Consider the following 20,802-nt stretch of genomic DNA (forward strand, 5'->3'; position numbering starts at 1 on the left):
TTTTATAAAAAAAATCACCGGGAAATATTAAAATTCAATATCCTGATAAACAGAGGATTTCTGTGAACATTTACTTATTAAATTAATTGAGAGAAAAAAGCGTCATGTTTCAATGGCACTTCCATTGTAAGCGTAGTTTAACTTTGGTTTGTACTGTTTAACAGACAAGCTTTCGGCTTTAAAGAACAAGAGTGACTTGAATAATCGAACCATAAATGAAGAAAGAGCATAAACAGCATTGTTTAAACATGCTTCGTATCAAACGCAAAAAAAAAACAGACGGTATCTTAAGGATATGGTGCTAAACAATAGAATAATTCATCAAATCCATTGGTGTGTTGTTATAGAAAGAACTGAAAAATATCGAAGCTCAACATGCATCAACAACGATTAGTTCATTTGAAGCAAGCTTTGGTCTCAAAGCAACAATGCGATGACAGGTGTAATCGACTTAATTTGTAGCATCACGCTCGATTCCGCAGAATTATGCCAAAATATTTTGGAAAATGTTGGAGGCGATGTGTTCCTTCTGCGCACTATGCCCCCAGCAGACATTCATTCTTTTATTTTTTATGAATTTCATTCGAATTGTTTGACTGCATAACGATTCATTTCTAATGAAAGTATCAAAAGTAGAACTCAAACTATATCGATTGAATGGTTGAGGAATTCCAATGGCACGCTGGCCTTAAAATAATTGAGAGATAACATAGAGTAGCGGCTAGCAATGGACAATATTTTTATTTTTAAAGAATTATTCATTCGGCTGCTTATTCTACATTCGTTCATGAAATTTCCTCAAATTGATGATGCACCGACTATACACACCAATTCCACCAGTCCCATACCTTTCGTTTCTTTTTATTCAATTTAAATTAAATTCCATTATCTTCTTCGAACATTTACCACCCTGATTATGCGCCGCGCGATTGCATCGCGATAGCTAGCAGTCCAACCCTCATTTACCATTCGTTTGTCCATCCATTATCCACCGTGAGTAAGAAGCTTAATATCAATTACGGAACACCGGTAGCACCTGAAATGATACCAATTATTACGCTGCTGCACGCGGCGACGCCTCGGAGACGCATTCAAATTCGACATTAATTGCTTCCATTAGCTCCCTTTCAGCCTCGCCACCCATTGAACATCGAAGCTCGCGACGCTCATTTACCCGGGTTTTTCTCCATTTCTTTCCAGGAACGTTGTAAAGGACAGTCAGTCCTGTCCGGACAGTAACTGGCACCATCAAACCATCGCATAGAAAGCAAACAACAACGCGACAACAACTCGGTACGCTCGGTGAGACCAGTTTGCTGTTACTTTTTCTGCTTCTTTACACCAAAAAGACGATCGCTGGGCACGCTTGTACGTATTGCCGGTCGGAGTACTACTCCGCTGCCTTAGTCCGTAGTCCACAGTTGCCCGTCTACCAGCACCAGCGCGTCTCCCCCCCCTCGCAGCGATGGATTACATCAAAGAGCTCGACATTCGACTCGACAAGGAGTACTACTACGCTGGCGAAGTGCTCTCCGGGCGGGTAATAATGCACACGACGGAGAATTTCAAGCTGAAATGTAAGTATTCAACTAAGTGCAGGGGCATGTCCGTTGACGAGGCTGGCCGACAGTCACTGTCGGGCGTATCAATTAGGGTTGGCCCGGGAGAACGGCCCGGAAGGAACGTCGGAGTACCTTCGGTTCTCGGACGTGTTCGCCGACTCACTGTGGCACGGTGAAGGATCCCCCGGGACCATGTTCGGGACGTTCGGGAACGGAAACAATGAAACTCGTGACGAGAATCCGCGTCAACTAGAACGTCAAGACAAGGGGGGGATAGAGACACTTGAACAAAAAGGCGCTCCCAGGGAAATATCACGTCTGATGTCACTTCTTAACTTTTGCTCGAACTCCGCTTACCCGAAGTGCGATCGTGCTGCATGCATCAGGGAAATGATGCGGGAGTAATGGTAGTTTCCGTTCATGCATTTGATCCTTAGTTGATTTGATAAACCAATAAGTGGATTTGGTGGACGGCATCCATCCTGACGGAGGAGAATCATATAATTCTCGGTTGCACGATACAACAAAGTGGAAAATACAATAAATTTGAAATGAAACAAAAATGATTTCATTTCAACAAATCAAAATGGATTAGTATTGAATTAGAAAAACGAACTGAAAATGAAATATAACATTATTATTCAATACATCTCGTAAACCTATTCAAGTTAAACATAGCAAGAAGCTAGTACAACTATAGTTACCGCTGTACTGGCCATATGACATTTTTAATTTTCAATGTTACAGAATTTGATCAATTTTACACAAATTACGGTCGGGTTCATATTGTACACCAGGAAATCATTTAAAGCATCAAACATCAAACAACCCCATCTCCTGGACATTAGTTATCACCATAAAATTATTCAGTTGCACATTCAGAACACCTCCACCGTTTATCACATTAAAATTGTGCGCATTTTTTATGCAATGGAGGCGTTAATCAACAAAATTGCTGGTTTTATGTTTCTGGGAAAACCACAAATTACTCCAACAGCAGCTTTTTTACGACCTGAAAGTTACTGTTTGTGCTTGATCCACGTCCACGAAAGTGACCATTGGGTCATATACTTTTTTTAAGACGCTGATACAATAACCGTAATGATGAGCATTATCAAGTCTTAGTAACAGATGTTGTGATACCGATTGTTTGTGTAAATAGCAGGGATGATTATTGGTTGTAACTGGACGAAGCCTTATGCCTGAAATCTCGAACAACATGGCATTTATAGTTAGAAGAATGGCTACTACTGTAAAATGGCGACATTGACTGGTTACCGTAATCACCAGGATAGATGTCACCAGACTGTTATTTCCACAATGTGAATAATGTCATTTCAACGACTAATGCAAACCACAAATTCAAAATACCTGATAATACGACCATGTTGACCATTTGTCGAAATGTGCTTCCACTCAGGTATCTGAATCGTCCACCGGCAGCAGTCTCTGTCTCTTCGCAAGTAACATGTTTTACTATCTGGATCGTGTCAGATGGCAAAAAGTTCGCCCTTGAACACTACCATATCTGCAATCTTTCAAACTCACTCGGACCAAAGCCCTACTACAATCTCGTTTTCCTTTTAACTTCTACCACTCCATTCACCCTTCCAACCAAACAAGCAATCCAATGGCCTATCTGTGTTTCTTGATAATCGGCCAGCAATCTGCTACAGCCAACAAAACTTGGAATCGATTGGACTGGTCCGGACCGGGAGCATCTTGAGGCCCGAAATGGAACGAAACAAGATTACCATACTGCCACCCCACGTCAAGCTTGATCTAATCGAAAATTGGACCAAAAGTTTTCGGTAATTTTATTTGCGGACAAATGGTTAAACACGACGGTCGACCAGCCGCTGGTCGAGCTGGATCGCCGAAGCCCCGGGGTGTGCAAAAGGTTAGGCTCCATTCACTGTTCAACCTCTCTCACGCGCACATGCCCACATGCTTTGACTTTGTGGAATCCCCTTTCGCACCGCATAGAAGAAGGCATATTTGTCTGACGGAACCATGAATGTCACTCCGTTCGTACCGGCACACGGAAAGACTTCTGGTTAGTGGGGTTGTTCGTTGGCACGTTACCTTCGCTGCCTGGTAAAGGCGGAGAAAACGAGCTACCTGTCAGGCAAACAGATAGACACCTAGAATATGGTAGGAATTTGACCACGGCTTTGCTGGCACATTAGTGGCCACACGCGGTGGAGCAAAGGTGTACGATGATGCTATGTTACAACCCATGTTTCTACACCAATTTCAAAGCATTAGAGCATTGCTCCTGTTGCTGCTACCGTGGCGCGTAGTGTGTACCGGTGGAACAGGTGCGTTTCATGTTTATGTTCCAGAATCTAAGGGTAGTTTGGGTGGAAGCTAATACCTTACCAGTGTCACCAGGACGGAGATGTTAGTTCAGCTTGATTTACATTTTGCAATCATATCTTCCTGAACCATAGATTCATTATCATCAATATTTGTAGAAATTTGTTCCACTTTACAACGTCTACTGTCTGATTTGTAATCTGTACACATTAATTTACAAAGTATCGTAGCATAGAGTGTCTCTAAAGTAAAATGCAATTTTATCAAAACTATTCATTTAAATTTTACTATCAATGTATTTTATTTCAAAAATGTACTGTAGCAAATCGGTTAAAATCTGTTGACTTATATTGTGATAAATTTCTGCAAACGTATTATGACTCCTCCGAAACTTCGGCACTAATCATATCGGCAGGATTTTATTCGAATGTGTTCGCTCAAATTAAACTGTTTAGAGTCTTTCTGATTGTAACATATCACCTTATGAAAAGTTTGAAAATCGGATAAGATTCAGTAAAAGTCATTCGATATGGTCATTCTTCATCAAGGATGACATCGATTTTAGCTTTAGTAAGATTATGTTTTATGTGCAGCATCATCTCTAGGCGGTCTATGCACTCGGCTTTTTCTTTGATTTATTCAACCTTACTCAAGATACGATCAAATTATGCCAGATACTGTTGAATTTTCGACATTTAACATTCGAAACATTTAACATTCCTTTCTGCAGTTTCCTTTGAACATTAAGCTAAAGAGTCTGAACTGTTTGAACATTGTCAATGTAACCACACAATGAAAGGCAAATTTTATAACTGCACTAAGAAAAATCCCCATTACACCTTGCATATCTTCCACTCTTGCTGCTCAAAGAAATCAAATGATAACGATATTCCACCAGTTAAAAGTAAATAGGCAAAAGTATGCTTTTTAACTTTTGTAGTGAGCGTTTTTGTGTAAAAGTTACCATATTGATACTACAAACATATTAAAAAAATGCTGATACCCTGTACATGCAGAGCACCAAATGTGCAAGTTCAAATTCATTAAACTTCGAACGTTACTACCACGAATTAGCATCAGAAGACCTTAAGCACATTCAGGACAATGCGATCTTCGGCAAAGGAGTTTAATAGGAAAACGCGCTACGGTTGGCAATATCAAGATTGCACTAAAGAGGGATAAGGGATGCGTTGCCATAACTGTCAGACTGACTGCGTACCATGAGCAGGAAGAGGGAAGCGGGCATACATGACAGGCCACGTGTTTTCACGGTTTACTCCGTCCTAGTTCCGTTCCACCACTGATGGAACTACCCTTGCAAGATGTTTTCTATGCGTCCTGTCGTCTCCTTTGTAAAAACAGACCCACACTAACACACATTAACACACTGGGATACCTCGTTCTCACGACCGCATCCCTATTTTCTCTGTCTCTATCTCTCTCTCTCTCACTCTTTTTCTATTCCACAGCTATCCGGTTGCTGCTACGGGGTAAGGCGCACGTCGAGTGGAAGGTGTTCGTGTCCGGAGACAAAAGAACGGTAATTACGGCCCCTCCCAGAGCAATGTTTATCCCGCTTCGCCTTCCAACCCATGTCACGCGTAACCACCTTTGTGTCGACCATTTTTACAACCCCCTCACCCTGCCCCCAACTACCACTTCCCCCAAGGCTTACGCCATCGTTCGAAAAAGGTGGAGATGTAAAGTTTTGCGGTCAAAAGGTAAACAACTCCCACGCTGTTGTGGAGGTGGCGGTAATGGTGTTGATGTGGGAGTCACTACCTTAAGCCACCATGCCAGAGGAGAGTCCTGGGCAGTAGCTAGAGGGTTTCTTATCGAAACATAAATTGCGCTACGTGTGCAGCTGATAGGCGAATGCGATAGTCGGTGAGCTTCTTTTTCCTTCCAGTTTTCTCTCGCCGTCCATCAGTTGACTGGTACCGGAAGCGAATTCATCGTTCAACGCATTATTGTTTCGAGTGTTGCTTTGTACGCGTTGTTGTTTATTGGCGCTGGTCGGGATTACCAGCAGCTGGTGCCACCGATTCGGTTTGTCACCTTTCGTCCGGCGCGTTCGAGCATCTCCGAATCGAATCCGCAAACCGAAGCATAGCAATGAAGTGGAACCTTTTCGTGGAAATCCTTTGCGTGCCCTTCCGGAGACCGTCGTTAAGAGCCCGACGGCAACGAAAACCGCAAGGAATGGAAGAAAAAAACTTTTTACTCAGGAAAACCATGGGGCCCAGTACGGCCCATTGGCCATCATCCAGCATCATGGTTCGTTCCGTCCCCTTGTATAAGTGTTGCCGTGGTACCACGCCGCCGTCACACCGGGACCAAGTTGCTTCGGGGCTCAAGTTGTATGCAAAGTTTCCACTTCGAGGGTGTTCCGGTGTTCTTTTGGAATTGAAAAAGTTGCGCTCGGGTATTTCGGGAAATTAATGACCGGTGCAGGAGGATCGGAGGCGGATGCGGAGGCGAGGTCTTTAGTAGGTCCACACCCGTCCCCGGAACCGTTGTTTTGCCTGCCAGTGCACTTGTCGATTGGTGGTAGTGAGCGCTTTCGAACGAGACCATTTGCTATGCGATGGTTCGAGTGTTCCGGGAACTCCGTTTTCTCAATTTTATTTCTCATTTTCTTGTTGGTGTATGCGTTTATCCGTGCACGTGCACGTGTGTGTGTGTGTATGTGTATAGTATGCACATGAGCTGCAACTTACTGAAACGAGGCACGTACTAAGCTTGGCAAGCGATTACACCTGCCATACTGTGCTAATCCCCCGGGCCCGTCGCCAAAACCCGAAGTGGGGTTTTTTTCCCCGGAAAATGAAAAACTTTTCATAACGCACAATAAAATGTTCAAATTCCTTCATGCATCAGACTACTGCCCAGAGAGACCGGAGAAAGGTTTTTCGGTTTTTCTCGTCTGGAACCGCCTTGGTCATCGTTCGCTCGCAGTACAGCGATCGAGCGCTTCGAGCGCTTCGAGCGCTTGTTTTGGAGCAATCCTCTATAATCCTGTCACTGTCATCCACTGAGGCACTCCCCGCTGCTTCCGGTCCCTCTTCTTCCGGTTACTTTTAGCCAGCAGAGCGCGTGGGCTTTGGCCACAAAAAAGTTTCCGCACGGAGCGATCTTCCCCTTTCCGAAGAGAGGAACCGCGAATCCTATTGTGCAGCCAGTTTTTTTTATGGAGCGTGAAGCGAACCATCCATTTCTCGTTTCGGAATTAGGCGCTCCACGCGCAGATCCGGCAGATCCGTCAGATCCGGTGGTGCCCAAAATCGCATAGTTACGGCAAAAAAAATAACAAAATACACTGAGCGGAGCTGCAGCAGTAGCAGCTGGCCATGAGTCAGCACATTTCACATTGACATTGCGGCCGCTGGACGACTCGATTGTTTGCAACTTTATCCCGTCCCTATACACGCACCGAAGGGTGTGGATGCTGGCAGTAGGCAGCGGGAACTCTAGTGAACCGGGCACATCCTCAGCTATAATCCTTCCGCAGTCGTTGGCGGTTCCGGTCCCTATGACGTGGCTCATTATGCTAGCCAGACCATCACCGGGGCCATATGTTTCAAGCGCCATCACCACCATCTAACCATCATCATCATCATCATCATCATTGGAGAATCGTTTTTATTTGCATATTCTCTTCAACTTGGCCGCTGAGTGGAACATCCATGAAGGAATGTAGATTGGAGCAGTGTCCCTTGCTGGGTAAGTGGGTCATCAAGGGTCGTAATCAAAATCAAATCTTGGCATTTTAGAACCTCTGGTGATGGGGACGGGTTTCGATCGTTACCCTTCCTGGATGAAGTAATCGCCCAAGGATGAATGAGCTGTCCAAAGTTGAATAGTTTGGAAGAGCGGAACGCTGAGTGAGCTACAGAGCTACAGAGAACGTTTACGTCCCTGCTGGGAAGTTGGTTTTTCCAAAGGCACTTCTCATTGAATGACCATTGTTTAAGAATCCGAGCCATAGCCATTACCGTTGACCATTTATCCTGCGAATCCTGTGACCACTGAATAGCCATGTCCAAACCGCGATCCCCCCGAAAACCGTAATCCAGTCTCCAGTCAAATGCTCGCAACTTCCACTACAGCACATCCCGGTGCATCTGTTTAGACGCCTTTCGCTGCTGGGTTTTGTTGGAACCGAACGCGCTCATGTTCATGATGCTCTCTACTACTTTCGCTCTACTACTGCTGCTTTGCTTCTTTCTCCGCGTGAAATGTAGGTGAAGGACGACCAGGTTTACATCGACGAGCGGGCCGTCATCTGGGGTGAGCGGGCTGGTGAAGGGCTGGACGTGACCGTGCCGGTGCTGGTGCGCGGTCAGCATCAGTTTCCGTTTCGCTTCAACATCCCCGAAACCAACCTGCCCTGTAGCTTCGAGTCACGTGCCTGTTACATCCGTTACTTCGTCAAGGTAAGGACGTCATCCCACCCCACCTTACCCGCCCACATGTACATTCACATTCCTTTGACAAAGTGATCGAGCAACAAGGATACCAACGCCAAAGCACCCCCCCGCTTCCGATTAGCTTGGTTACAGCGTTTGTTGCTTGAGGAGGAAACGTTGGTATGTCTGCCGTGAGGACAAAGTAGGCGACGATAAACTCATTTCGAAGCAATAGACAGACAGAGAGAGAGAGAGAGAGAGAGAGAGAGAGAGAGAGAGAGAGAAAGAGCGAGAGCACGATGTTGATGGCGATGTTGATGATGTGGAGCCGCAGGACGGAAAGCGTTTTCTCTGCAATCGCGCCAGCAAAATGGCCATCCACCGCCAGCATCGTTTGTCGAGACGGGGGCAACAAGCACACACACGCGCGCGCGCGCTAAACATGTGATAGGAAAAGGTGAACACGACGCAGTGGCGCCAAGTCGAGCCACGGCTCCGGGTCTCCGGGGCATAGCAGTTCATATAAGTAGATGTAATATATAGTGGATTAGCATAAAACACACTCTCTATCTTTCTCCTTCTGTCATCTGGTGGTTCATCTCTCGCTCGTTCGGTAACACAATCATTCACGTTGATCAACACTTGCTCATCCTATCCCCCCTCCTTGTGAGACTGTGTCTGTCGCACGCACGCATGTAACGCGCGAGTAACAAAGCTAATAACACGTTCTCCCTCTCTTTGAACGTACACCAAAACACCCGCTTCTCACCCAAGCAAATACCACAGGGAACAGGTGGGACACGAAATTCGTGATTTACGCTGGTTTCGCTCTCCCAGACAATGGCAATTGGCTCGCAGGATTTGGCAATTCCCAGGGAGGGGCGCGAACTTTGTCATGATTTCCACCATTTGATAACGAGCAGGAGTAGCACCAGCAACAGCAGCAGCAGCAGCAACAGCAGCTTTTGGTTTGGCATTCAGTCTCATTTTATTGTCTTTTGCAATCCTGTCCGTGGACCACGGGCGCACCCTCGCCAGTTCTGCCATTCTCGAGCGTTCATCGGGGACCAGTTGTTGGAAATTGCTTCTGCTACGTCGTGGCTGAAGGACACAAGGGGAAAGGAAGAAACCGGAAGTAACAGTGTGGAGCATGTGGCCATCCCACCAGCCGCGGGACGTTCTGCCTCCGGATGCTGTTAAACTATGCTGCTCCGAGTCACATTCTGCTCGGGATTCTGCATCGGGAGACAAGCATAATCCCGGAGCATATGTGGGTGAGGCGACACACGTTGTCCCGGGGTCGGTGTTAAAAGCTCAATCAGGACCGCTTTTGTGTTGCTTCCAACTTTTATTTCCGTCGATTGATTTACAGAAAACCGTCCCGACACCACTCGATTGTTGTCTGGGTGGGAGCGGCGGAAGTCAAATCGTCTAACGAGCTAAGCTGGGCAAACAAGGAGAGGTTTTTGGAGTAAACGCTGCATGTCAACCATTGAGCATTGTGTGCGATGGGTCATGATTTGAACAATGTTTCGAATGCTAACGAACTGCTGAGCAATTCCAGCTTTTCCCGCTTTCTAGAACTCTAGTCCCCATCGCAATTGCCTCAACTTTCAAACCGTCGTTTGCTTTTAAGTTTTTAAGCTGTTTAAACAATCGTTTAAACTAATTTAACTAGTTTATGAACTGATGGTGTAGATTGTTATTAGAACTATTGAAGTCATAACATGCGCTATGGAATATGGAATATTGTATCTTTAATTAAACATGAATGCAAATGATTTTGCCAACAACATCGTCAAGCATTTTGCGAGCAATTTTCATTGATTATTGCACTTTAGCTTGCCAGAATCTCATGTAAGGTCCTGTGTGTGCTTAAAATTTTCCGCCCAATTCCTGGCATTCGTTGTCTAATGTTTTCGTTTTGGAGCAGCCTGAAAAGACTTCTTCAAAGCTCTGAGTTCGAGTGTAACCGGAATCAACTCGTAGTATCCAGATGATGTAACAGAACAGATCTCTACCCATTAGTCCAGGGAAAAAGGCATTCGAATACAACTGCTACGTTCTTATTATTGTTTGGATTAGCGTTGTTGACGTTGGAGATCAAATCCACATCAAAAAGATGAAGTTACTAAAACAAATATCCTCCTAATTTTTCCATAAATGATTATCATTTGGAGAATGCATCGTTTCTGTTCTTACGATGTATTTTGATGTTAGTGAATACTGGAATGAAAATAAAAGGAAAAGGATGTATCGCTCCGTACTTTAATTAGATCCTATTTTGCTTCAATACCATCTTGAAATTGGTGGTGTGCATAAGTACACAATAAAATCAGAAAAATCAGGAAAGTAAGATAGTAGAAGCGTGTTCCGCTGCCTATAATTGCAAACAAAATGTCCCTTTCGCAATGGTAGCATTGGCAAGACTGGAAAAGTGAAAAGCAATGTCCAGCAGCTGAACGCGCCAAGCTGGTAGAGAGGGACACTGTGAATTATTAAGCTTCGAACTCCGGTGACGATGACGACTGACACTCAATTCGCCGTCGATCTGCATCCGTATCATTGCAACACCTCACCTCACGAGCAGTACATCCTTCACAAATCAATTAAATGAGACACGTAATGGACACTTTTCGGTCGACCTTTGGGGGTTCTCGTATGCCAACTCGGAACCTCGGAATCACATCTGCCTGCGCTGGATCGTGCCGCTCATTGCAAAGTCATCTCATCCGTTCCGGTGCTATCCACCCCGGTACCATTGGCATCGGTTCCTGGGGAAGGGGACGAAAATAATCTCCAATCTCCAAACGCCAGCATGAAATACAATAATCGCATACCGAATGAGGCCCATCGACTGTCCAAGTGGCATTTGTTTTTACCGCACTCATCGTCTAGCCCAGCGTCCCAGCAATCGCCACTAACTTCCTACCAACACACTCCTCGGATATACCACTTTCTCTGCAGGTCACGATCGATATACCGTACGCGTCGCCACCGCAAGGTATCAAGTACTTCACTATCATCGGACCGCACATAGACTGCATGGACGAGCAATACCTGGTGAGTGGTGCGACCGGCGATAGCCTCCCATCGACATATCGGTGTCCAACCCAAAGCCCAACCAATGGCCCATTGATAAGCTGTCAGTGGCAGCGGGCAACCTTTACCGAAGTCATTCCCAAAACCCCCACTCCGATCCATCAACTTCCTCTCTTCCGTAATTCCTCGGTAGCTATCCGGAACCAATCTCGCTGAGATCTGATCTTACGTCACTCTTTGCAGAAACCTGTTTCGGGCCAGGATAAGAAGGTCCGATGCTGCCTTTGCTGTGCCAAGGGTCCCGTAACGCTCAGGTAAGCTCCCGTGTGTGTTTCCTACTGAGGCACTCCAGGAAGATTGATAGTCATTGTGCTTGTGATGCGGCCCGGCCCTCCCCTGTCCCTGAAGAGATGTTCCCAAGAAGAGTATTAGGACTAGGATGCTCTCCACGCCTTGACCTTTCCGCTAGCGGTTAGCCTAAATTATTATGAGCCCTCCGTGTCTCTCTGTAGCGTCCGCGTGGGGTTGACCTTTTTACTGACGCCTGGGAATCTGGGAAAAGAAAAACAAACCTTGGTCCCAGTACTTTCGGGCTTTTGGACCATTCTATGATCTGCTCTGTGGGTGTGGAGAGTCTTTTTGGAGTTTTGGGTCATTTGGGTTATAGAACCGTACCAATCGCTATGAATATGAAATAACAACTCGGAGGACGGACCATTCAGACTTTCCGGAGAACTCTGGTAGCTCTGGTTTACATCAGACGGTCACCATTGCCATCACTCGCAGGACTTTCCAAATAATCGAGGCGTCTTTCCCCGAAAAGGTAATCGTTCGCCAGAGATTGATTTGACATTTGATGATGATTCGGCCGACTTCTGAGTAATGTCCATAAAACAAAATTAGCATGCCAATAGCAACAGCAGCTGCAGCAGCAGCAACAGCAATCTTCCAAATTGCGAGAAAACCACAACCCTCCGTCAGAAACGCTCCACTCGTTAATGGAAGCATCGAGCAGACGTAGGGCAGCGAGAGAACCACACGACCACGATCGTCACGCCGGGATTGACTGGGAAACCGCCTTCATCGGGATGTCAGTGGGTTATGAGTGCTACACCAATTAATGCCGATTTCTTCCAATTTTCGACCTTCACACAAATCCGCGCCCGTTCGATACGGCCCAGCTGTTCGCTCGATCGGACGGCCTTCTGCTGTGGTGAGACGCTGAAGCTGAAATCAATTATCGACAACCAGGGTGAGGAGGCGGTTCGGCTGAAGGTGCGGCTGTTACAGTACTGCGAGTTCTTCGTCGAGCGAGGCGTCCTGGGCGTGACGAAGGAGGTGCAGCATCTGGTGGTCGAGTACAAGGGCGAAACGGTGGTACCGGCCGAGCGGCAGGATACCTGCGCCAACCTACGCATCCCGACCGTGCCCACCACCATGATGGGGGTGTGCCGATTGGCGCAGATCTACTACACACTTGTGGTAAGTACCGCCTGGCAGGCATCCGGACCAGATTCCTCGTGAAGCTGTGCAGTGCAGAAGCACCGACCTCTGACTAATGACCCCCGGTGTGGTAGCAGACAGCGGAGCGGTTTCAGTCTCGAGTGGGTCAAGTGACCTCGTTCAATGCAACACTCAGGTGTGCACGTGTGTCTTGGGATCCCGAGGGGGGGAATGTTGATGAGGCTTAGCAAACGAACGATCCATTGTACCAAGGGACTCCACACTAATACCACCACAGCTAGGATTGCGGTTTCAACGGGCATTAGGGGGCATTGCCGCTGTTTGTTGGCAGCTGTGCGGTTACATTACAGGCCGGGGGTAGATTCCAACTGTTACGGATGTTATAAATTAAGGATTTCAAACCAATTCGGACCATTATTGCTCCCTACTGTACCGCAACCAACACCGGATGCAAGAGATGTGTAATCATTTTGAAATATAGCTTTTTGATTTCCAAAGAAAATTCATGGAAAACCCCTTTCAAATGCATAATCATGTTACTGAATTGTGCTCATTGATCTCGATACAGCCCTTTGTTGCATTTCAATTTGTGTAAAGGAGTTTCGTTTGAAATTGAAGTAATCGTTTGTTAAATACCTTTATCATGAGTTTTATTATCGACAATTGGTTTCACAGAAAATTATTGAAATCATTACTATATTTTTAAACGATCGAAGTGAGTGTCAGCAGATGACCAATAATTTATGATTTAAAGTAGTATTTCGCATTTCGCACTCAATTAGTACAGTGTATAAATACACATTATTCCTTTAAAAAAAACTCTGATTTTGAATTGAGGAAGGATTGATATTATTTCCCCCTTCATAAGCTGTGATATTAAATTCACGGCAAGGTATTAAATAAACTCTGACACAGCTCTTATTATACATTATTAGGCATTTATTGGAAGTTTTACTTACAACTACCATACAAGTTTGACATTTACAAAAACCAAGTATTCTATAAGAATTTATAAATAAAATTTTCCGGATTGATCATTTGCATTTTACGCAATTCGACTTAAGTTTATTAATATTTCAAGCTCTATTCTTTTGCAACCATTGCTCTACCGAAGAACCTGATTCTAGAAATTTCTTAGCTGTTTCCAAATTGCTAATTAATGAAAAACATTGCTATAAAACTGAACATTTCTCGGATATAAACCAATTCGGACCGATAGGATAAAGCCCGTAGGGCACAGTGGCAAAGAAAATATCCAATATTTTTTTGGTTTTAATTTGGTAGAATCTCCGTACAAAGACACATGTTAATCGATTATTTCAAGTTTTGTTTACCACTAAAATTTACATTTGGTGTTAAGATATTATAACGATTAGAGTGAATATCCATTACATGGAAACGATCTAAATTATTCAAAGCAATATACAACCGTTAGAAGACGTTGTAGTTAAAAAAATAAAAAAGGTGTATGGCAAAATCCCTGGTACGTGGATATCCAAATTAAACCTCGCAACGTCCAAATTAACCTAATGAGCTTCATTCGACATTAAACTCCTGCCTATCCATCCTTTTTATCGCATTTATGCCAATCACTAAGAACATTCGTTTCCATTTAACGCTAATCGTTAACGTCATGCTGTCAGCGACGGATTATCATCACATTTTACCCAATCGAACACTGTCCATTTAAGTGCCTAATCTCAGGCTTCAGTCGCGATGGTTTGAAGGCTCAATTGATTTCCCCGCAATGCCCCTAAACGATAATGTTGTAACCGCATTGCAATCAGTTTAACAAACCTTCCGCTGTGTGTAATCAATGTGCTTCAGACACTTTGCCGAACCGCGGAAATGCGTCATTGGGGCTTGTTGTGACACAATCGGCCACCCGTGAAAAACCGCGATAACACCACGATTTTCCCTCAACGGCCTGCCACTAACACTAGCCGTCAGCAGGTGGGGGGGGGGGGGGGTTGAAGAGGTTTGGGAGTGAGGCAGGGTTATTGCATAAAAGCATGTCAACCGGAAGCCACGCAATTCCTGGAATCAATTAATTGCACAGAGAGTTAAGCGAAACCACTGCACTAACCAGACACACACACACGCACGCCTGGTACACACTTTAATCCATCCAGTTCATCAGCGTTGATTGGAACTCATTCTGTTGTGCCTGAAAGTTGCGTTAGCACTGATTCCTTCCGAAGTCCCGACTCCGACTCCTGACGCACACACATCATCTACCCGATAATATAGGAAAATGCTCTCTTTTCCAGTTCTTGGCACTTATGCTTTCAATGATTTGAATGGCTTCTCACCGACTTCGGTCCTGGGGGGAATGAGTTTCTTGGATCGATTTCTCTAACTTTGTCCCCTCCTTCTCTTTCTCTCTTCCGCTCTCCTGACCCCGACCGACGCACGGAAAGGCCTGCCTGGAGTTCGATAAATCGGGCGATGATTTGCAGATTAACTTCCCCATCACGATCGGCACGGTGCCGTTTCGAATACCGAACAGCAATCTGCAGCCGCACATAGGATACGGTAAGTATACCAATGGCACCAGCACCAGCAGCATCAGCAACTGGAATGGGAACAGCAGGAGACCAACCCACTGCAGCATCTCACGATCCGCTTGATGAGACGGGGAGCAACGTTGGGGTTTGTGCGAGACGTGCAGAAGCCGGCCATGGTGACAGGAGCACAGGGTCGATATACCGACGGCGACCTCCATCCTTTCGCCTTTGGCTTTTATGTACGTCAATGTTTGCCTGCATTGCTCCGGGCTGTCGACAGTTGGCTCGGCGTCGGCGAACGGTTCCGTGTTGCGCTTACCTTTCATTCGCATGTAATCCGCAATGGCTTTCCATTGCTCGACACACCGGGAACGTTGCTTCCAACTTACCGGCCAACCAGCTGCTTGCAAGTTCCGGATTGCAAATCCTTTCGAATGTCACGATCGAATGGAATCGAGAAGGAATTGAATGAGGTTGCTTAAGTTCATTTACTGATACTCGCTAATCTTGCCAGCTGTAGCTGTTTGCTAGATGAGAAGTAACCATCTGGGACAGGAGATGCTTCTCTAGTCAGGATGTTACTCCAGAATCGTCGCGAAAATGCTATTTCACATCCGACGAGTCAAGAGCAGATTCAAGGAGTTACCATTTTTATTTACCTAATTATCTACTAGTCTCGTTTTAAACTTTTGAGAATTCCAAAAGATCGGCTATCTTTTTGTAAAGACCCATAAAAGAAATAGCATTTTCTTGAAAAGCATTTTCCTGAGGTCGCCAAAGGCAGGGAGAATGTTCGGCCGTCCAGAGAATCCGATACAGATGAAACCTTCAGGCCTGGAAGCCTTATGTCGGTGATGGTCTGATAACACTTTTACTGCTTCGCGAGATAATCGTTTATCAAGATATAAGATTACTGCCACTACACAGAGCATACTCTACAACACTACAACAGTGTGGCTAATAAACTGCAAGAATTAATGTTCCTTCACTTCGGAGTATAATGCCAACGAATTTTAGTCGCCAGTTAAGTGACAAATTTAGAGCAAAATCTAACGTAACCAAGCGATATCCGATATCCCAACTGGCGCTGAATAAGCGCCGGACCAAGGGGCCATCCAGCTGAGGCCGTCCTGTCCTCAATACGTGATAGCATCGTTTGTCGAGAGGCGATGAATCACTGTTTGGCCGGGTGGAGGAACCCGTACGGGCGGCGCAATTTTTCGGATCCGATGGCTGCCAAGTGTCAGCTACACGGTGTTCAACCATTCAATCTTTGCAGCAGATTGAATCCTTTTGCTTCCCCTCGCCTTCAATCCGTTCGCTTATTGTTCCCTTTGCCCCCCCCTTTCGCCACTGAAACCGCCTACGGAAGGGATGGCTATTCGCCATGGTTTATGACGCCACCGTTCGCCGATTACTTTAAGAGACCTTAAATGTTGTTTCGCCTTCGCTTCACGAGTTCCGGGTGTGTCGTGCGCCAGAGCGGCACAGAGTGCTCTGAGCTTGGAGTTTATGACCCTTGCTGTTCCCCCAAAAGGCGACCAAAAAAGGAAATCCTTTTAAAAGCATGCCTCCTTCCCGGTAAACGGAGGACATTCCCATCAATAGGTTCTCCTCCTCTCGGTGCTCCTGTCGCTGGCTGTCCGCAATTGGGAACTTCGTCAAGGAGTAGACCATAAAAATGGAGATATTGGTCCAGCGCACCCGTAAAAGGGTCCAGTTAACTCGATTCGTGTCCTTTTTACTACTTTCTTTCCTTCTACTCGTTCTTCTTCGTTTTTTTTTCCAATCAACACTTGGACACACCCCACCCGATACCACCCAGATGTTGCCATTGATCACGTGGAAGGTGGCACCTACATCGGGCCCGAGTTTCTGCTTGGCGAGGTGTACGATGGTTGTAACGTGAGCGACAACGAGCATCGTGACCTAGCTCCGCTCTACCGGCCCGTCTACCTTACCGTGGTACGCAGCTCGCAACAGATATCGGCCAAAGCGGTCGAGCGCAACAATCGACGGCAATCGGCATCCGCGGCAGCCGGGACTGGGGCTGGGGCCAACTCGGACGGTGCTGGTGGACAAGCGAGTGGCAGCTCCGGTACTAACAACGGACCCAGCAGCAACAGTGACCAGCGCTACTATCGGAAGTAGAACGGAAGCTGAACTCATTCTTTCCATTCTCGCGATCCATCCAATCCATCGACACCATCCGTCATCGGGATGGGTAAGCAATCCTCTTTCCGGTCGTGTTACGAGGGAAATCTATTTCTCCGATTTGGAGGACGTACGTGCTTGAGGATCGTGCGGGGTGTTTGGAACTAGCGCAAGTTAAGGTCAAACCCCGTCTGTCGTGCACCTCATCGAAAGAGAGAAGCTAGAGCTTTAAAGTATGAGCATTAATAGCGCCATCGGACAGCGTGCAGAATAGTAACATGTTTTAGCCTTTCAGTCAGCCCCGTTAAATGATTCACGCACGTCTCTCGTATATGTTTAGCCAAGTGTCTTGACGAACAGTTCGGTCACAATGTTCGATGGCAACGCGGTTCACGGTTTCAAGGAAGAGTGCGAAACGATAGTTTTAAAAGGCTACAATTGCAACAGGAACACACGTGGAGACGGCCGTCACGCGAAGCAAATAAGGCGCCAAACAAATAAGTTGCCGCCACATAAATCTGGAAGATAAGCATGGCAGCATAAAATCATTCGTAAACACCCCACATTTAGTAAACTAAGGACACTTTTTCTCCTTCCGCGGAGTGTATAACAATGTAGTTAACGTCAAAACAACCAACCGATAGTAGAGTACAAAAGCGCACTAACGTGAGGCCACAGGAAGTGTTTTTGGAATCCACATTCTCCTAGTTCCGGCCGTCGACGGTATGCACAAAACAAGCGAAGTTGAAATCGTTCGTTGGATTTGTTTATTTTTTTAATGTATGTACCAAGGCCCAAATAGGTGGGAAGCCTCACAACCCATGCCACAAACGCACACCATCATCACACTCAAAAAGCGAAGATAATAAAGGTATAAATATGGAAAAAGAAGTACCGACTGCATTCACATTATTCGTTTTCTTTATTGACTCAAACGGTAGTAGAGTTTTCAGTTTTTATTTCTTGATTTACGTATGAACTCGGACGTCCTTCCATCTTCCGCCTTCCGACCCACCAAACTTCCAGCGCGCAGAATATACGCGGTATGCGCTACGGTTTCAATAATGGTTACGTGAAGTTTTAGCACATAATGCTACAGTAAATTCATTTCATCACGGTCACGGTTCAGCTGTCTGCTACCAGAACTGCACTCTGTCCCTTCCGGCCTGCAACACGGACACTATCCCTACGATTCCCGACCGCCGGCAACTGCCACGGGTTTAATTTAACGATTAGTCGGACGCTTTCTCCTCCGGCTCGTTAACTTCGTGTTAATCAAGCGCCGTGCGTAATTTTTCTCCGGCGGCTATCCGGTTCCTGCCCATCTGGCCTTTGCTTTCCGGGTTACTGTTTTCTTTATAAGTTAAACACTACGCTGTATTTTTTGCTATATTTGATTTTTTTTGTTATGATTAATATCGCTGACGATGCGACGGAGGAGTAGTAGTAGCTAGTAGTAACGCAACGCATTGCTTCGACCGTTCTTTCTGGTGAGAGTTCCCTGTTCCCTGCATGCACGGACCAATCATTCCTGCTACATGATGTTTTACTTTTCCTATTGATAGCCTACCGGCTTTATCAGACGGGCTGGTTCAATAACTTCCAGCAGCGGAGATTGAATTTTTGAGAATCAAGGATAACCTACAACTTTTTGTAGAACGAAATTTAGAATCTGCCGGTCATTTGACACTAGTGTCCCATCCGATAGTGGTCAAACAGAAAAAGGAGAGAACAATCTTCCTTCTAAAAGTTCCACCGTTATAAACACCCGGTTTGGCTTTATAACGGTGTGAATCGAAATGCTTGGAGAAAAAAAAGGAACATTAACACAGATGATGTCCATTCCTTCCGAGCATGTGTTTACATATCATACCGTTTATTTTGAATTCGCTCGTCTACTCCTATGCAGCCGACGACACATGCACGGCTTGCTTGAATCACATTCTCCACCGAGGACCAACTAGATTTACCACCTTATTTCGAGACTTACGAGTCCTTCCACTATGGCTGCATCTCTACTCTATGTAGCTTGGGGTTGTGTTAACGAAAATTGTTCTGCATCTTCGACCCCTAGCCTAACTTTCTTTTCTGCCATACTTTAGCCCCGCGCCATTACCGAAATGCAAAAATGGGAAAATGATGGGAAAAGTTTCTATCCTGTCATATTCTCTCTCCTCGGCCTTATTTTATCAAACCATTTTGTGCCATACTGTCGGTTCTGATTTTATTATCTCTTTAGCCTTCATGCTCCACGACAGTCCTCCCTTATCACGCATCGCGAGAACGGTTCATTTAAATTTATCACAAAAATACACTACTACACTAAAACCGTGTAACTAAAGCAACGGTGTGCACAGTGAAGGGTGTCGCGACTTTGCACCGGAATCGTTCGTGTACGGCTGTTGTGAGATGTGGAGAAAAACGGTACGACAAGCAATCGCTATATGTTACAGCAGAAATAGTCATTATTAGACGAAGCAAAAATGAACTGGAGGCAAACGGTACGAACGGAAACGGTTGACCGCTTGAGAAGCTTATTTCCACTGGATTAGCATTAAGAGCCTAACGCTGGCGGATAATAAGTGTACTACCTACTGGCTATACAGAACTGGCTACGGCTACACTCGAGGACAGACGTATGTACAAACACACATAGACACACGCGCACAAATACACACATACAAACGTAAGGACATTGGACAGCAGATCAAGTAACGTCTATAGTTGGTAAATATGAAGAAAGTGGACGTCGGTATTAAGGAATGGAATGACAGACGAGATGAAAGGAAATATTTACTATAAACCAGTTACAATTTGGAGATGTGTTGGAAAGAGTGGAGAAAGATAAGAGATTTTATACACTAGCAAAACAACAGGATTCAACAAAGAGATAATATTAGAGAAATAAAAACTGAACACAGCAGCTTCGATCCCATTCGACGACTACTACCTATATACTAGTTCTTCAACAACGTCAACACCTCGCCGATCGCGACACCGAGGATTTGGAATGAGCATACGCACGTACGCACGCACGCACATTGGAGCACTACATTGCTTTTACCATTTTCGCCAGTTCAGGATCGTAGTTTCACGCAATTTCTGAAATTCTTCCATCGATTACAAACCGCATTACTGACGATCGATCATGGATACTGAACTGGGCGGAAGGCAAGGCAAAGACGCGATACGGGTGGTTGCGACGAGTGCGACGTACGTGCTGGCAAATATTCTACGAGGATGTATTTAGATCCATTTAGAGCTTTGTCTGCAACAGCAGAATAGCCCACCGGAGAAAGCGGATTCAACTTTACTTGCCCATCCGGGTAGGGACAACACTTTCGG

General features: G+C 45.5%; 2 protein-coding genes across 4 annotated transcripts in view; one reads left to right on the forward strand and one right to left on the reverse strand.

Moving 5' to 3' along the window:
• Positions 1–1,239: 1,239 nt before the first annotated feature.
• LOC125960171 (arrestin domain-containing protein 3-like) lies at positions 1,240–18,190 on the forward strand. Its single transcript, XM_049693406.1, has 8 exons — positions 1,240–1,577; positions 5,351–5,421; positions 8,126–8,317; positions 11,258–11,353; positions 11,576–11,646; positions 12,514–12,814; positions 15,217–15,331; positions 17,129–18,190. Exons 1-8 carry the CDS (start codon positions 1,466–1,468, stop codon positions 17,452–17,454), a joined length of 1,284 nt encoding a protein of 427 aa, XP_049549363.1. The 5' UTR covers positions 1,240–1,465; the 3' UTR covers positions 17,455–18,190.
• The window catches only part of LOC125960168 (RING finger and CHY zinc finger domain-containing protein 1), a 6,836-nt gene continuing 4,223 nt past the window's right edge, over positions 18,190–20,802 (reverse strand). For all 3 annotated transcript variants that reach the window (XM_049693400.1, XM_049693401.1, XM_049693399.1), the window contains exon 8: positions 18,190–20,802. This exon is cut by the window's right edge and continues 489 nt beyond it. The gene's annotated coding sequence lies outside the window, so the exon portion shown is untranslated.

Source organism: Anopheles darlingi, chromosome 2, assembly GCF_943734745.1.
Source record: "Anopheles darlingi chromosome 2, idAnoDarlMG_H_01, whole genome shotgun sequence".
Classification (NCBI taxonomy): Eukaryota; Metazoa; Arthropoda; class Insecta; order Diptera; family Culicidae; genus Anopheles; species Anopheles darlingi.